Here is an 18359-nt window from a genome sequence, read left to right as displayed (position 1 = left end):
AGCTGCTTTAGACAATGTATCCTGAAGGCAACCACTCCCCAGGTGACCTCATCATTACAAAAGAAGGAGCAGAAGTGCACTCTCATATCCTGACCACCTGTCAGGATGGCATGGACCTAGCTATAAGAGCTATCTCAATGTCAAAAAAATCAACAAATTTCATCCTGAGTTGGCATGTGCAACTATACTTGTCAATCACTTAGAGAAACCTCCAACTCTCTGACCATCAGACAAGGTGGAAATAGGCTCACATTTTTCGGCCTCCACTATTAGTAGCCAGGCATTACTACAATAATCAGATTAGAGATCAAGAACAACTATGATCCCTATACTAAATTTTGCAGTACACAGCACGCAAGAACAGAGAGGAATGAGGGGTAGAGGGGTTGTTTTCTCCAATAGTGTAGACATTGATTAATTACGCAAGCTCTAATAAATAAGTGACTTCATATTCATGTTCACTAAAGCAATCCCAATAAAGCTCAATGAATCATTAAAAGAAAACAATACCAAAAACCAGACATGGCATTGCCACAGTGAGGATCCCAAGTGAGGATCTGCCTACTGTCCTTTGAGTTACTGAAGGTGTTCTAGGAAAAAAAATATATCATACCCTCTGCTGAAACGTCTATATCTTAGAAATGTCTTGTGCTTTCTGTCCTCTTCAGCTGCTATGAATAGTAAGGGGAAACATGAGCAGAAGAAGATCAAAAGAAAGGCAATACCAAGTACCTCAGGAGAGCTGAAGTGAGGTTATTAATCTGTGGTACGACAAGACAGTGTAGTAAGAGGACAAACCTCCCCCAAATGCAATGCCTACACTACAATTCTTCAATTAAGGACATGTGCATTCGGAAGACCAATAAATTAGCCTGCCTTCATCTTGTGGTAAACACACACACACACACACACACACGCGCGCGCGCACACACACACACACACACGCATTCGGAAGACCTATGAATCAGCCTGCCTTCATCTTATGGTAAACACCACACACACACACACACACACACACACACACACACACACACACACCACAGACAGACACAGAAAAGAAAGGAAAACCCAACAACAAATGCTTGACTTGTTAGGTTTAATAAACCGGGAAATGTAGTTTTCACACACTGCAGAATCCCAGAAGGAGAGAAGTTTTGGGAGTAGAATGGAGGTCAAGACGATGGAAATGTACCTCAGTTTAAAAGGTTTTCTGAGCTCGAGACTGGCCTCCATCCTGCCCAGACACTTCCCCTTAGCTGTCTATTGTTCAAGAGAGTAAGCCCTGCTAGGTTGGAGGACAAAGCAGGACCTGTGAACAGCCAGAGGAAGTCAGGGGTCTTGGCCCAAGGCCTTCTCAGCCCCATCCCTCCTCCCAAACCTCAACTGTTGGTTCCCTGTTGTCCTTCAGCGCCTCCTGCTGGTATTCGGCGAGCCTCCAGCACAGGCGACTGTTCTTTTATTCTGGGATCTACAGAGGTAGGTGGATGGGTGAGATGATCCGTTCAAGCTTAGTGGTCACTGTGGGCTCAAGGGCTCCACGCGCAACCACAGCCCGCCCTCCGCGCGCAGGATCAGCTGCGGCTGCCTGCGCGGCTCCTGGTCGTCGGGCAGGACGCGGAAGCGCAGCAGTGTGAGAGCCAGCGCCACCTTCATCTCGTTCATGGCAAAAGTCTGTCCTATGCAGTTCCTGCGGGAGGGCGGGGTGGGAAACTTTGTATCCTGAATCTCATTCAGGACCCACCTATATCACTGACACCTGACCTAGGTACCTGGTCAGCCAGTTGGAGGGGCACCCAAGGGGAACTAACATATTCGGGATTCCTCATCTACATCTACATTCTGTATCCCCTGAACCTCAATCAGACTCTGAGTTTCAGTTGGGACCAACTGAAACTCTCAACTGGGTGGCGCCTGAGCACAGGGTTGTGGTTCTTGGACCTTCCCAACCCAGACACTGCACATCTTTGCTTAACTTGCGACGATGCAGGAACGAGACCTAGATTCTGTTTCAAATTTCCATCTTCTCCATCTTTCCTAAACCTTTGCCCCATCACCTCAAGCCCTCTGGCCTCACCTGGGCCCAGCAGAGAAGGGAATAAAAGCCAGAGGTGACCTGTCCTTGATGTTCTCTGGATCAAAGCGGGAGGGGTCATAGACCTGAAAGAGACAATGAATGGCATCTCCAAACACAGCCAGAGACAGAAGCCTGAGTGTGGTAGGGAAGGCAAGTTCTGATTTCCCCAGCTAAAACCTCCTCCTTCTGCTGGGATCATTGTGGAGAAAAAGAACGGGGAAGGGCGGTTGCAGCACCTCAGGGTCAGGCCACACAGTTGGGTTGTGGTGAGTCCCGAAAATACTGATCATGCAGACGACACCTGTGGTGAAGTGGGGCCAGGGGTTAGCCAGCTGCTGGATAAACTTTACTGTGTGCCCAGGGCCCTCCTTCCCTGTCCCGTGGGCACCTTTAGGGATGACCCGGCCGTCTGGGAGACCAACGTCCTGGGTGCAGCGGCGGGAGATGACTGTAACCGGAGGATGCAGCCGCAGACTCTCCTTGATGCACATGGTCAGGAAGGGCAGCTGGGCCAGGTCGTCCCTGAGGAAGCCAACACACAGTTGCCAGGAGCGAAACAGAGCCCATCAGGTCCCGTGTTGCCCACATAACCTTTCCCCACAGTCTTAAAATATCCCCACGAAAAGAAGAGACTTAGGAAAGTAGTGGAGAGAATTTAGCCAGGTATCTTTAGAAACTTTTTCTGAAGTAAACATGTCCAAATGTATACCATAAAAAAGGAACTCAAAAAATGCCTTTTAAAAAGAAATTTTCCTTTGGTAAGGCCAAAATCAAAGAACTAAGAGACAACACAGATAACATGTTTGCCTTTTTTTTCTTCTTTTTTGAGACAGCCCTGGCTGTCCTGGAAGTCGATCTGCAGCCCAGGCCGGCCTCAAAGTCACAGATCCACCTGCCTCTGCCTCCAGAGTGCTGGGATTGAAGGCGGTCCCAACACTGCCTGGCTGTTCTTACTCTTTTTTTTATATATTTATTTATTTATTATGTATACAATATTCTGTCTGTGTGTATGCCTGCAGGCCAGAAGAGGGCACCAGACCTCGTTACAGATGGTTGTGAACCACCATGTGGTTGCTGGGAATTGAACTCAGGACCTTTGGAAGAGCAGGCAATGCTCTTAACCTCTGAGCCATCTCTCCAGCCTCCCTGTGCTTACTCTTTATAACCTTTCTCTATCTGCTCTGCTGCCTCTGTTTGAGTCTCTCCCTCCCCGCTCACATCCTTGTATCCACACTGTCCTCTTTTTTTCTCTGTTCCTACCCTGCTCCTTCACAGGCAAGCTCTCCGTCCTCTCTCTTTTCATTTCTTCCCTTTCTCCTCCCTCCCTCCTTTCATTCTCTGACTTCTTTTTCCCCTGTTCCCCCTCCTCCCTATCCCCACCTCACTTCTTTCTTTCTCTTACACTCTCCCTGTCCTTTTCTGACAACCCTATCTTTCCTATTTCTCCTTTTTTTCTATTTCTCTTCTTCCAATTTCCCTCCACCTCATTGTGTAGCAAATTTGTCCAAACTAAGACATTCCATCCCAGGGGGAGCTCCAAAAGACTCAGGTCCTACACAAAACTTCTAAGACTCAAGGTGTGAACAACTCACAAGTCTTAGGAAGTTCCTGAAACCTAAACGATCTTCAAGGTTAAGTAAAAAGTAATAACTGCTGGACAGAGCTTCAGGGATGGAGCTTTCCTGGGTCCTCATCCACATTAGGGTGGGGCTTTCAGTGATACAGCTGTAATAACCCCTCATTCAAACTGATGTGAGACATTCTAATAAGTTCACTGTTTCCCTAAATTGGCCTTTCATAGAATCATTTCTTCGGTCTGTTGTCCAAGAGACAAATAGATATTTGCTCACATCTTCCCAAGAAAAGTCACACAACACCACTCCTCTTGTCTCTATCCTTTCCCATCACCTCTGCTTCTCCTCACATGGATCTTCAGCCCTGTACCCAAGTCCCAACTGGATATCTCTTCCTCCCCATTATGGGTTCTAGATGGAAACAGATCCTTTAACCCAGCCTTGCTTCTCTTACTCTAAATCTCACAGCTACCCATGTGTCCTGGGAGTGCCCTGAGGCAGGACTGTCCTCCAGTCAGGCTTAGAACTCCTGACAGCATTTCCTTCAGCTGTGTCCTTAGCACAGGATAGCTGCTCCTACAGTTGTCATGAGAAGGCATTGTGGGAGGGTTTGCTGAGTGGAAGCATAAATGATGCAACAGATTTCACAGCACACTGACAATGACTTTTGTCCCCACGTGTCCTTTATGAATTCCTATTCTCGCAGGAGATAGGGAACAGAAGAGCAAACAGACAGAGAGGTAAGACAATGAAAGCATGTTATATGAGACTGGGAAAGAGGAAGGAAAGTTTACATACATTGATTTTCTGCAAAGTGACATCATCTACCCTTACACACTGCTATATTGTCAGTCATTTTCTTAGAAGTTCAAATCTTTCTGTCTCAAAGCACAAAACTACTTCTTTTTAACGAGGTAGGCACTGTTCTCACCATTAAATAATGGAAGAATCAGCAAAAGAGCCCCTCTGCCTCCTGAGGAGTGGAGTCAGGAGAAGGACGCATTAATATATTAATATGCTCACCACTCAATCTCTGTAGAATTGCGGTTCCTCAGCAGCTCCTGCACCTCCTGTCGGCAGCGCTCCTGGTATTCCGGGTGCCTGGCCAGGTTGTACAGGATCCAGGAGAGCCCACTGGCTGTGGTATCATGACCTGAGTGACAGATAGGTGGGCTTGGATCTCAGAGTCACTTCAACATCACAAAGTGGGCAGCAGCCAGATAGGAAGGGGCCCAAGAAGGATAAGAAAAAGGGAAGACAGAGGATTGTGGGATTTTAGGGTCCATTCAATATGTTCCCGAAATGGAGACTACTGCTCCCCCTATAGTCCCACACTGGGACCCTCACCCTCAAACATGAAGGTGTCAGCTTCTGCTCTGATGTCCTCATCTGACAGCTGCTTTCCATCTTCGTCCTGGAGACAATGCAAGACTCCAGATCACAGCAGTTCTGAATCCATGTCTAACCTGAGACAGCTCTTTAAGATCCGTATACCAAGCCCACTGCACCTCTGTGCCTCTCTTGATGATCATCACAGTTCTTCACACCCCAGGGATTGTTCTTGACTGTGCTCTCTCCTGTTTGTTTTTTAAATTGGTGACTACTGGCTAGATCACAATTTCTCTATGTAACCTTTTATCTCTATAATATTTCTTTTCCTTCTTTTCCTCACAAGCCTTCCATGGCCCCCTAGGTATCTCTACATCAAACCTCAAATCTGAAATGTCTTTTTATTCCAATCCCATATTTGACTCTATCATTTATCCTACCACTTAAAGCCAAGAATGTGACAAATGCATGTAGTCCCATGACTTGGAAAGTTGGGATAGGAGGATTCATTCACTAGCAACACAGACCTCAACACAGACCTTTTGAGACTGACCTCAAAAAATGTGAACTAGACCTAAGTGATGTGGCACACATCTGTGATTCCAGAAAGTGCAAGGTGAGGGAAGGAAGAACATGAGACTGAGGTCAGTCAGGGCTGTTTAGTGAGACTCTATGTAAAAATTACTCCCACAAACAAAAAGACAGCTATTTAATGATTTAATAATTTAATAATTATTTTGAGATAGGGTTTCACCATGTAGACTTGGCTGGCCTGGAATTTAATATATAGATCAGGCTGGCCTCAAACTCTTCCTGCCACGACCTCTGGAGTGCTGGAATTAAGATGTGCACCACCATGTTCAATGAATTAAGTTTAAACAGCTCCATTCCACCTCTTGAGAACCCACCTTGGCCAGAAGCAGCACATCAATGAAATCCAAAGTCTTGGACTTGGCTTTGGCCTTGAGGACATCATCACCATCCTTACTGGGAAGAGCACGCCGCCGATCCTGGATGACAGCATCTGTGAAGTCGTGCACCAGGCGGCAGGCCTTACGGAAGCGCATCCCATTAGGGGTGAGCTGATAAAGTGAGTCTACGTGCAGAAGCAACTGCTGGAACCGTTTGGACACTAAAGCACTGAGTTCCAAGATGGCAGAAATATACTCACTGGACTTTCTGTATTAGTAGAGCATGAAGAGAAGAAACACAACTGAAGCCCAAGAAGCATCTCTCAACAACAAATGGGAATTACTTGCCAACAAGATGTTCAGTCATCAGAAATAGGTGGCCACACAAATACATGCCTGTAATTAGTCACAAGATTTGACTATAAAGTCTCTTATCTCTTTGTATCCCATCCTCATGAGCCTCCATGTCACAAGGCTTCTGGAGTGCAGCACAGACATCATGCCTCTCATTTCTCTCTGATCCTAGATCTAGATCTGACCCACCTGCTTCCCAGTACTTTCCACTAGTGAAGACCTTTTTTTTCTTCCAGTCTCTCCTACAGGGCTTCTGCTTTCGGTGACAATTTCACCTTATTTCTACAAGACAGTCAGTGTCTACAAAACTCTGATATGATCATGTCCATTTACTATGGTTTGGGGCTGTTTCCCAAATGTCCATCTCTGTGGCTGTTAGAAAATGGCAGAACCATTAAGAAATAAGACTTAACAGAAGCTGGGTAGGCCATTGTAAGTGTGCCTTGGAGAGGATGTTAGGACCTGATCCTTTACTCTCTCTCTCTCTCTCTCTCTCTCTCTCTCTCTCTCTCTCTCTACTTCCCAACTGCCATGAAACAAACATTTTTTCTAACACATACTCCCACCAAAACGACAGAGGCCAGGTGGTGGTGACACACACCTTTAATCCCAGCACTTGGCAGGCAGAGGCAGGTCTCTGTGAGTTCAAGCTCAGCCTGGTCTACAAAGCAAGTTCCAGGATTGTTACACAGAGAAACCCTGTCTCAAAAAAAAATGGAAAATAAAACCATCAACAAAAGTATATAAAACAATGAGTCAAAATAAATCTATATTCTGATTAAGTCAATTCCCGCAGAAATTTTGTCACCGTAACAGAAGTGACTGCAAATACCAAAAATACACTTTTTGGTAGAAAGTGTAGGAGAAAGTTCCCACCTTTGTTTGGCTTTTGTATCCTTATAATTTAGCCCCTATGTTGGTGTATACTGATTTTCGACTTGAAAAGATCTAGAATTACCTTGTAGACAAATTTCTGAGCACACCTGGATTCTCTAGATTGGTTTAATTGAGGTGGAAATACTCATCTTAATAAGGGCAGCACTGTGTCATTGCTGGGCTTTCAGAAGACACCAAAAGGAGAAAGCTGGTTAGCGTAGTCATTCACTGCTCTCTGCTTCCTGACTGTGGATGCAATGTGATGATCACTCCCCTACTCCTACACCAGTAAGTTCCCTACAGTGATGGACTTCCCCTCAACTTCAACCCAAAACAAATCCTTCCTTCTTTAATTTCTGTTGTATAAACAAAAAACACAAGTAATGTGCAAATTGGTACTAGAAGTGGGGTCATAACTGTAATAACCATGAACATGTGATTCTTAGGCCTTTGAAACTTGTTCTGCAGAAGGAATGTAGAAGAATTTTAACTACTGGGTCAGAAAAGCCCTTAAATTCTGTAAGGGGAACTAAAGGAAAATTCTGATGGGAGTTTGGTAGACCAGAATGTGAAAAAAAAAATACAGACAATGGAGACCTAGATCATGTGGGGTTTTCTTGAAGGGGGGGAGACTCTGTCGAAGCTAGAATAGAGTCCATCCTTGCTACTTCTCTGGCAACAAATTTGACTTCTTTCTACCCATGTCCTAAGAACTTGTGTGGGGTGACAAAAGGTGTTAGACCTTTAGAGTGAAGAAAATTTCAAGATAGCATAGCATTCAGGATATGGAATGGCCTCTCTCTGCCCGTTTTCATACATACAATGGGGAGCAGGTTTCAGACCACACAAAAAGGAGAAAGCTGGTTGAGCATAAGCATTCATTAGTCTTTGCTTCCTGACTGCAGACACAGTGTAGCCAGCCTGTTGCCCTGCCTTCCTTGCCATGATGGAGTTTCCCTCCAAGAAATAAACTCTTCCTTAAATTGCTTCTATCAGTTATTTTGTTGCAGCAATGAGGAAAGTATCTAATCCAGTAAGTGTCAACGTACCAGTCTCATGTCTAAGGTGCCTCCTCCATGCCAGATTTACATGTCCACTACTCATTTGCATCCCCGAATCTTGTTCTAAATCATGTCCTCCAGGGAGTCCTCTCTTTTCCTACTGCTAGCAATCACTCTCACACCTCCTCCCTTAGGTCCATGCTCTCAGGCCAATGGGAGGAACTCACTCCTGACAGTTGCTATCAAAGCTGAAGACACATTTCTGCAGACTGTCCAAGGTCATCAGGCTGATGTTCTCAAACATGTCCAGACGGGCACTGCCTCCTGAGGCCAGGCGCTGCCACTTAGCCTTTACAGAAAAGAAACAGTATCATAATCCAGACTCAGCTCCTTGAGACTCTGTCCAACCACAGCCACAAGAACCGATACCCAAAATCAGCCTCCCAGGTCTCTACTCCAGACACTTGTCCCCAGGGATTACCAGGCTTGGGTGAAACTGTTACATTGGAGAGGAAGACCTAAGGCTGAGGATCAGGAGGTGGGAGTTTAAGCCTCATCTCTGATGTCCATGCTCTGTGCACCCTCAGTCAGCTCGTTGCCCTGTTTCACATGCCATGCCTTCAGCAAGAAGTTGATCTGACTGCGTCTGATAAACCATGATGGAGCCCATGTGCCACTATTTGGTGCGGGAGAATTATCTGTATTCTGTCAATCATATTTTAATAAAACGCTGATTGGCCAGGCAGGCAGTATAGGCGGGAAAGCCAGACAGGAAGTAGGGGTGGAGCAAAGAGACTGGGAGTATTCTGGAAGCAGAAGCTCTCTCTCAGCCACTCCTGCGCAGACCACCGAAAAGGCAACATGTAAGCTGTCACACTGAGAAAGGTACTGAGCCCATGTGGCTAACATAGATAAGGATAATGGGGTAATATATGTTATAAGAGTTAACAAGAAGCCTGACCTAATGGGCCAATCAGTTTATAACCTAATGTAGACTCCGTGTGATTTTCCTTGGGACTTGCTGGCTTGTTGGGGTACTGGGCGGGACAGAAACCCCAACAAGCCGGCCCACATGTTACAACTATTTCTAGATCACTTACTATCTGGGCATAGTGGAACAGTTCCTTTATCCTTCCAAACTTTATGTTCACCCTAGTGAGGAAAACATAACCTCTATCTTACAGATTTGCTAAATATTTAATTTGTGGCATAAATTATGGAATTAGATCATGACCATCATCTCCAGAAGTGCTATGAATGCAATGAATGATATTATTCCTTATCTTGAGTGTAATAAGTCAGGCTCAAAGCTATCTCTATGTCAAGTATGGCAGACTTCCATTGTTTTCTAAATATCCTTACTAACTATTCCAAACATAAACCATCCCAATATTATTTTTTATTTTTGGTTTTCAAGACAGGGTTTCTCTGTGTATCCCTGGCTGTCCTGGAACTCACTTTTTAGAGCATAGTGGCCTCAAGTTCACAGAGTCTTGCCTGCTTCTGTCTCCCACGTGCTGGGATTAAAGGCATGTGTCACCACTCCCGGGCTCATTCCAATGTTCTTCATGTGGACTATTTCATATATATATATCTGTGGAAACCCTTGAGAGATCCAGTGATATTCTCCATGGGCAAATATCAGGCTTGCTTCAACTTGCTATAAAAGCAGATTTCCTAAAACTAAGTAATGCAATGGGTTGCATCTGTTGAAGCCCATCTGTAATGCCCCTATGGGATTTAGATTCTTTCAAGAAGAACAGAAGCTAGGAAGATGCACAGTGAGTAACTGGCTATCTTTTGTATTTAAACAAGGAATCTTGTGTGGTCAACAAGATGAGCAACCATCAAGCAAGTAGAAAAAAAAACCTGTTGACCTTTCATTTGACACTCGCCCCGCGCCTATTTTGTTCCTCAACCCAGTGTAACGTGAGTTTTCAGCAATGTCCGTTACAAAGTTGAGCCTATTCTATCACCCTTTGTTTTTGTGTTAGATTTATGACTTTGACTACTGTAATCCAGGAGAAGGAAAGGAGCTATAACTTCAGTGTAACCCAACCTTCAAGTGACTTTCAGCTTCTCTTCTGTGGAAACGTGTGCCATAGAAGCAAGCCCAGGATGCTTCAGGAGAGAGAGAACCTTAGAGACCAGAGTCCAGTCTGTCCTGCTGAGACCACGCTAAGTTATCTTGACGCTGGTCAAGTCCCTAAATCAGAGAATTATGCTAGTATCAGACAAGCTGAGCCACAGCTTATCATGTGCCTAAGCCCTGTCCAGAAGAACCAATCCCCTGACCTACATCTCTATTGGCCATATCAGACCTCATTGTTTGCAAACTGGTGTGTGTGGCAGTGCCTTGCTCCTTATTGGCAGTTTCTATATAGGTCTCATAAAATCACATTTAGTTTTCAGGACAACCATCTGATAAAAATAGGAACTAACTCTATAAGCACTCACCATGTGGGAAGATATGGCTCCATAGTATCATCTTGGACACAACATGGGGAGACAAATAAAATAAAACATGGCCGCAGTGTTATGCTGTAGAGTACAGACCAGATCTATCTGAGACCAAGTTCCTTCTTCCAGAGAGGCTGCGTTCTGGGGACTCACATGCATGATGTTGGTGCTGTCATTGAAAATCTTCACATAGGGCTTCAGGATGTTGAAATGGAAGGCAGGGGTCAGCATACGACGGTGGCGGCTCCACTTGTCACCAGCACTCACCAAGAGTCCATCCCCTGGGAGGGCAGCATGGCAATGAGCAATGATGGCATGTCCCCCACCCACCTCCAAGAATGTCCCTAGGCCCTTCATCTGCAGCTACTTACCAAGCCAGGGTTTCAGGAAGGTGTAGAAGAATACTTCCTTTGGGGCAACCGCAACTGACATAAATAAGAATGATTAGAGGCCCGTGGAGAGGCTAAGACATGAACTTGCAGAGTGTGTTGGTACCTCAGTGAGGTGTGTGCATGTTTGCCCCAAATCCAGCATGTCAGAGTTGGAGAAATGCACATCAGAAGCAGAGAAGAAAAGGAGGAAACAGGATACAAGATGAGACAGCCTCAACTCACCTCAGGATCCCTTCACTTGGCTTCAGCATAGTCTGTCATGTCTGCCCGTCAAGTGTAGCACAACAGTCTACAGACCTAACACAGCTGTCCATCACCGAGTGCTGTGACATCTCCTGACACAAACATGTGTCATGGACATATATGAAGTAACATGGGATAACATGGCTGACACACACATGACCTGCCCTAAATGAGCCTATCTGATGCTAAGAACAGAAATAGTCTGATACATCTCAGTGTGCCCCATAGGCAGGTCCCACACAAGAGTTTATAATAGTCACAATATTTTCACAGATATGGCATTGGTGTGGTGCAATCAGACATCAGACCAGCCTCAGTCAAGAAATCTCAGTCATATTTCTATGTCAGTGGGACTCTAGGTAATAAATGCCAAATAACCCCCCAAGCACTTTGGTATTTGATAGCCTTTGCTGAAGCAAGAGAGAAAGATAATTCCAAACAACTTCTAAGGCAAGAAACAGATGTTTTACAAGTGTCCACAGCTCTCTGTGAGCCCCAGATAGGGCCATAGTAATGATTACACTTGGTTGATACCTGGGACAGTATGAAACACCCCAAGCAGATCATGTTTTGAAAGATTTAGTTCTCAGATGCTGCCTCTATTTTGGAAGATGCTAGAAGCTTTAGGAAGTGGAGTTTAGCTGGAAAAGGTCACTGAAGTAAACCCTTGGAAACATATTGAATTGAGTTCCCTCCTCCCCGCTTTCCTCCCTCTATCTACCCATGATGATATGTCCGTTTTTCTTTTATCATGATCGACTCTTAACCATTATCAAAACCAACCTTTGCTCATTTAAGTTGTGCTAACAACAGCAACAAAAAGAGCTGCTACACTGAGTGTAATCAGGAGAAGGACAGAGTCAAGCTTCATACTGAAATACAGGTGAGGCAGTGGCAAGGGAATCACCAGAGTCACCCCAGGAATGTGTACCTGCTGGAGGCAGCACAGAGACCTTAGCAGTGGGCAAACAGGCTGGTTCAATGTTTGCCTGGATGAGAAAACAGGAACCCCTTTAAGGCTTGATGGAAGATGTAGATAACCACCCGCCAGGACTCCATTCACCAGTAGCATACATCCCCAGCGGTGCACACCATGCCATGGGTGCCCAGGATACCTTCCTCTTAGCTCTGAATGGAGATGAGAAGAAAGGGGTCCTACATTCTCTAGGCTTTCCAATAAAAGAATTACCAAGGCAGGGGGCCAGAGTGAGCCCTGAGAATTCTACCCAGCACTCTCACCCTCTGTGCTGAGCCTTGCCTGGGCTTCCTCCTGACAACTTCAGTGAAAAGTAGAGAAATCCAAGAGAGAAGGACTGGGCTGCTTCATGAATCTCACAGAAGTATGAATGTGGAGACTAGAAGCCTTCCCTTTCCCACAGCCACACCACTACCAGTTTCCCCCAAGTACCTGAGGCACTGAGGACAGATCGAATGATGTCAGGGTGGCACAGAGAGATGATAGGGAGGATGGGACCCATCCATGTCCTGAAGCCCTGGGGATAGGTGGCCACCAGCTTAGTCACCTCCTTTAGACCCTGTTCGGTGGGTGTGACCTATAAGCAAGATAGAATCAGTCACCTCCTGGGATAGTTTGTCAGGGGTCAAGTGAATTATGCTTATGAGATGCTCAGAAAGCTGAAACCACACGACTTCCGGGTATCTCCATGGTGGCGTTTCCAGAAGGCATTGGTGTCTTCGTCAGTAGTCTCAGTCAGGACGACCCAGCTCCCACAGGGTGGGCAGGCCGTCCATTCCATTGAAGAACCATATAGAGCAGTGGCTCTCAACCTCCCTAATGCTGCAATCCTCTCATACAGTTCTTCATGTTGTGGTGTCCTCCAATCATAAAATTATTTTATTGTTATGTCATAACTGTAATTTTTCTGCTGTTATGATTTGTAACAAAAATATCTGATATGCAGGATATCTAATATGTGACCACCCCCCAAGTGGTCTTTATCCTTCTAATTAGGAACCTCTGATATAGAGCAATAGATAGAGAAAGGGAAAATTCACTCCCATCTCCAGACTGGGGTACCCATCTTCTTCTCCCCACAGACTTAACCATCCAGGTCCTTGACCTTTGCACTCTAACCCATCCCACAGGATCGCTCCTCCCCTAGGAATCCCCCGTACAAAGGATGTCAAACCTTTGGTATTAGATTGAATTAAATACAACCTGACTTCACAGTCCTCCACTTTGCAGATGACACATTGTAGCACTCTCAGAATCCATAATTAAATAAGCCAGTGACCATACCACAATGTACCCTCTCTCTGCCCTCACCCTCATGTGGATATATATGATACATTCTTTAATGATATACACTAATGTATTGTATAGAGCTTATATATCTATTATGTATTTGTCTATATATCCACATAAATATATACACTTACATAACTATATGAATAAAATCATGTGCTACATAATGATGTTCTTATCACTGACACACTGCATGTGTGTGACTATGGCCCTATAAGATCATAATGGACCAGAAGAATTCCCATGCATAGTATTTTGGGTGGATGGATGGATGTCATGAGCTTTGTTATTTGCAGATGAAGCAGCCGAGACCAAGTCATCCACAGGAGAGGATAGACTTGGTCAAAGTCCAAGGGGTGGGTCTCAAGGGAAGGTGTGTGAAAGGGCAAGTGGGTGACTCTTGTTCTGCTGGGGCAGCAGCATGACTCATGGATTCATCTCAGGGGAAAACTGCAGCTTTAAAAGGGGGGAGGGGCTTCAGGAACAGGAGGCAGGAAAACAGGCCATAGCTCTCTTGTTCTATGTGCGGTGGGAGAGCGATACCAAAGACCATTCCCAGAAAAACACAAAAAGCCAGAGATGGACTGGCAGAAAAATGTCACTGACCTTGGACAGGGCTTCTCAGGAGGTCTCAAGTCCACAAGCAGACAATGGGGGAACACAGGGGTTCTCACGCTGTGTGACCCACCCTGGAAACCCCTCAGTGTACACCAGTGTAAGAAAGATAGAGCAGAATTTAATGTAGAGCTGACTTGGTGTGGAAGATGGAATAAGCAAAAAGCTAGGGAAGGATATTGGAGGACTCGGGGCTACTGCCTCCCTGAGCCCCATTCCTAATGCATTCACTCCTAAATAGGAGAGGCCCAATCTGCTGCCACACTCACCATGCCCAGGTGACCCAAGAACCAGTTCCGTTTTCGGGGCTGAGGGAAACCACAAAGATGACGATATGTGCCATAGTAGGTATAGATCTGAGCCAGGACACGGGCCAAGAGCCAGGAAGTGCCGATGAGCAGCACAAGCAGCCATGGCGAGGATGCCTCCTGGCTCAATCCCAGCCAGGACAGGTCCAACTGTGGCATCCTGTGGGGCAGGTGAACAGAGAGATTCAGAGGCTCAGAAGCGGTATGGGGCCCTCAGGGATAGTGGACAGGGGTAGGGAGAGTGAGGGCTGTCAGTGGGAGGAGCAGTCCATGGGGAGGAGAGAGGCAGTAAGAAGAGGAGAGACAAGAGTTCCCAAATACCTGAATCATAGTGAGGCTGCCCGGTACTATTACCTGGAAGTGAACAGAGTCACTGTGGCTTTTGGGTTTCAGACAGCTGGCTAACTAGAGATAAACAGTCAGGCTCAGAGCTCTCTCTAACCCAGTACAGGACCCTACAACTCTACCTCCCTTGGCCTGGCACCTCCTCTCAGGAACAGCCTTCTTCACCCTCCTCTAGAGCTAGTTTTATTCCTGGCTTCTGCCCTGGAGGAGGTGATGGGAGGCTGGGCTCAGCTGTGTCAGCCAATCCTTTACTGGCTCTTCTGCTTCCTCCCCTCCTGGGAAGATGGCCAAATGAGGCATGCTGGTCAGCATGCTACACAGTGGAACCAATTCAGGTGCACACAGCATGAATGCCGCCAGATCTTAGGACTTGGCCCTTCTGACACAGTGGGGCCCAGGGGTGGTGAGATTTGGGGGTGAACAAGATTCTGAGGAGAGCAGAGGTGAGTCTGAGCCCCACATTTATAAATGCCCCTGTTCTTCCAAGAATAAAGTGTATCTAATAAAATCATTAACAGCAGTTCAGGTGCCAGAGCAATGGAGACAGGCCAGGACTGTCATAGACCAGCACCCAAGGGCCTCTGCCCTGAGCTGCTCTGACTGGCACCGTTCATTTGAAAAAATGAATACATACTATTTCTTTATTAATTTTTTGGGAATTTCATACATGCATAAATTGTATTTTGATCACATTCAGCTGCTACTCTTCTACTTTATTCCTTGCAGGTCAACTCCCCACCCCTCCCTCCTTTTTTAAAAACAGATGTAAGGCCTACCGGGGAGCAGAAGGCTTTCCAGGGTTCAGATCCCCTAAAGAAAACTGACTCTCCCTCCACCCACAGCTGTCAATAGCTCCTCAGCTGGGGCTTCAAGATCCCATCCCCGGTGCTGGAATGTTGACTGCCCTGATCTTGAACAGTTCTTGTACAGGCAGCGGCAATTGCTGTGTGTTCATGAGTTCAGAAGTTCTGTCATATCCAGAAGGCATTGTTGGTCCTATCCTCCCAGACTTCTGGCTCTTATGATCATCAGCTTCCAAAAGGATCCTTGATTCCTGCAGGTGTGGCTGTGATATAGGTGTCCATTTATTCTCTGCACTGTGACTAGCCATGAGTCACTATATGAATTGCTGTCCATGACACAAAGAAACTTCTCTGGTGAGATCTTTCATGGCACAAAGCTGGGAGACTCCAGGACTTCCTCTGCCTACCAAGGACACAGGCAAAATTCAAATCCTACTCTGAAGCAGCTCAGAGTCTGGAGAAAGACACGATTCTTGGGGTAGGATCAAAGAATGCAGCCCTATAATTTCCCAGGTCAGAGTCCAAGGATCAGTTGGAAGGACTATGGAGGCCACAGATGTGAGCCTGTTCTGCCTTGACTAAAGGTCAGAGAGTTTGAGTTTATTTTTACTCTTTCAAAGTTGTTGAAAAGAGGTGTGGCTACAAACAAGATACCCTGACCTAGGGCGTAGTTCCTGTTTTGGACATTAAGGTGGCCCAAAGAAGTGGATCCACTCCACCCTGACCAGAAGTCAGAGAATTCAAGCCTATTCCTGATCCTTCATTTGAAAATAGGAGGTTTGACATAGGAAGTGGCAGCCTACAGGATACTTGGTTTAGGGTGTATTCACTGCACATCCTGCCCAAAACATCAGAATGCTTTACTTAGGAAACAATGACTTGGTGTCTCAAGTACTGAAGCAAGTAATTTTGTGTGATGTTAAAGCAGTTTTTTGCCTTCTTCCCCCACTTTTGTTTGGGGTATAAAAGCATATGTAAAATAAATGCAGGTGGATTCAGTATTCAGGATTCACGGAGTTGCCCTCCTGGTACTATCCTATGTCTCATTCTTTTGTATCTCTGTTCTTCCTACCCAACATTTCTAATCCACACACCTCTACCCTGGAATATATGAACCTGTCATGGCTGAACCCCAGCAGCTATCACTCCAAAATGTGGCTTATAACAAAGAACAATGCTTAGGTTGACCTGGTGGTGTGGTCGAGAGGAACTCTGAGCAGATGGATCCAAGCAGAGGAGACCATGGCATTGGTCAGAGGACAGCTTTGGGTGTCAGTCCTCACCTTTCTCCTTTTTTTAAGGTCTCTTGTTGATTTTGCCACTCTGTACTTCAGGTTAGACTCACTAGGTCCCAGGGATTCTCATATCTCTGCTTCCCTTGCTACAAGAGTACAAATGTTATAGATGTGTGCTACGGTGCCTGACTTTGTGTGGATTCTGGGGATTTGAACCCAGGTCTTTACATGCAAATGTAATACCCTCTAGGGTTGCAAGAACAATTTTTGTTTGTTTGTTTGTTTGGGTTTGTTGGTTTGCTTGCTAATTAAAGATTGAAAAGGCAGGGAAGAGGCATTACTGGAGGTCATGGGGAGCTCCTGAAGAATCATCATATAATAACAGAAAAATTGCACTCTCATGGGGTTTTCAGTCATGGTAATAAAAGCGTGCTTGTTTGAGTGAGAAATATCTCCCATAGTCTCAAGCGTTTGAATACTTTATCCTCTCTTGGTGACACTGTTTGGGGGAGGTTTGGTAGGTGTGGCCTTGCTGGAGGAAGGATGTCAGTGGGGGAAGGGCACTGAGCGTTTAAGGCCTCACACTCCTTGTAGTTCACTTTCTCTGGTGTTTATGGCTCACGATGTGAGCTCTCGGTTTTCTGCTCCAGCTGCCCTTATGGACTCTATCTCTCTGGAACCACAACAAGCGCTTTCTTCTCTGAGTTGCCTTGGTCATGCTACTATAGGCCAGCAACAGACATGTGACCGATAAATGACACCCATGGACAAATAACAGACTCAGGCAGAGGATTAAGGATAATTTATTAGAGATTCAAAGGAAATTCCAGGCCCACTAGCTGTCAGTCTCAAGGCTGTGTGGAGAAGAATGGAAAAACCAGCTTGGCATGAAGGTCAGCCACATGGCGGCAGACGGTCACACAATGAAAAGGGGGACTTGAGAAAAGGAGTAAAGAAATCTGGAGAGTTAGGTGTTAAAAAAGGAATAGCCAGGATCTCACCAGTATCCAAAAGAAGACGTTACTGCCTCAGAAAGGTGAGCAGAACCAATGAACCACATGGAGACTCCTGGGCATTGCACTAAGACCTGGGAGTTCTGGGAAGGAAAAGTATATTATCTTAAGGTGAGTTCACTTTCCTATGGCTGAGCTTCTATCCAGATTCTTGCCCCTACCCAATTGGATTAACTCTTAAAGGAAGAGACATGGGCGTGTCTCCTCCTAGATGTAGACTCCATTCACCCATGGAGCCATTTCCTCGGCCCCCTTTCTCTTGTGCAGTGTAGCTTGCACCTAAAACAACATTTACTATTCTGTACAACTATCATTTATTTTCTAAAAAGGGAACTGTTGCATGTCATACTTGTCACACAATTGGACTTCAGATGTGACTTCTGAGAATTGGACAGCATTGTGTGTGGAAACAGACTGCATGGCACCTCTCAGCATCAGCTGTGCTTGGGGCCACTTCTCTTCAACTCACTGTGTTGCAGTTTTTTCATATTCACCAGAGGAAATAGAGGGTTGGTGTGAATATTAAATACATAATATTGAACAAAGAATTAAAGCAACAC

At 45.7% G+C, this 18359-nt stretch overlaps 1 protein-coding gene and 1 long non-coding RNA gene across 2 annotated transcripts; one reads left to right on the top strand and one right to left on the bottom strand.

Moving 5' to 3' along the window:
• Positions 1–1082: 1082 nt before the first annotated feature.
• Positions 1083–14922, bottom strand: LOC125404144 (cytochrome P450 4F4). Its single transcript, XM_087907196.1, has 13 exons — positions 14758–14922; positions 14365–14563; positions 12623–12767; positions 10951–11004; positions 10733–10860; positions 8347–8468; positions 5886–6156; positions 4996–5062; positions 4672–4801; positions 2463–2596; positions 2311–2375; positions 2075–2157; positions 1083–1687 (listed from the first exon to the last, which is right to left on the bottom strand). The coding sequence occupies exons 2-13, from the start codon at positions 14560–14562 to the stop codon at positions 1516–1518; spliced, it is 1569 nt and encodes a 522-aa protein (XP_087763322.1). The 5' UTR covers position 14563; positions 14758–14922; the 3' UTR covers positions 1083–1515.
• A 132-nt stretch (positions 14923–15054) lies between these two features.
• Positions 15055–16585, top strand: LOC146894239 (uncharacterized). The gene is made up of 2 exons (XR_015002307.2): positions 15055–15191; positions 15475–16585. It is a non-coding gene; the product is annotated as an uncharacterized LOC146894239 (long non-coding RNA).
• Positions 16586–18359: the final 1774 nt, after the last annotated feature.

Source organism: Myodes glareolus, chromosome 6 (assembly GCF_982192425.1).
Source record: "Myodes glareolus chromosome 6, mMyoGla1.1, whole genome shotgun sequence".
NCBI classification, from domain to species: domain Eukaryota; kingdom Metazoa; phylum Chordata; class Mammalia; order Rodentia; family Cricetidae; genus Myodes; species Myodes glareolus.
The sequence above is the reverse complement of the archived record's forward strand: the minus strand, read 5'-3'. Positions and strand labels throughout refer to the sequence as shown.

Bases quoted from the DNA above. Each gene is read 5' to 3' on its own strand.
- LOC125404144 (XM_087907196.1), bottom strand. From the start codon at position 14,562: ATGCCACAGTTGGACCTGTCCTGGCTGGGATTGAGCCAGGAGGCATCC. The intron at 12,768-14,364 runs GTGAGTGTGGCA...TCTTGCTTATAG, and splicing joins TCTTGGGTCACCTGGGCATG to GTCACACCCACCGAACAGGG. The intron at 4,802-4,995 runs GTGAGGGTCCCA...TCTGTCACTCAG, and splicing joins TGACACCTTCATGTTTGAGG to GTCATGATACCACAGCCAGT.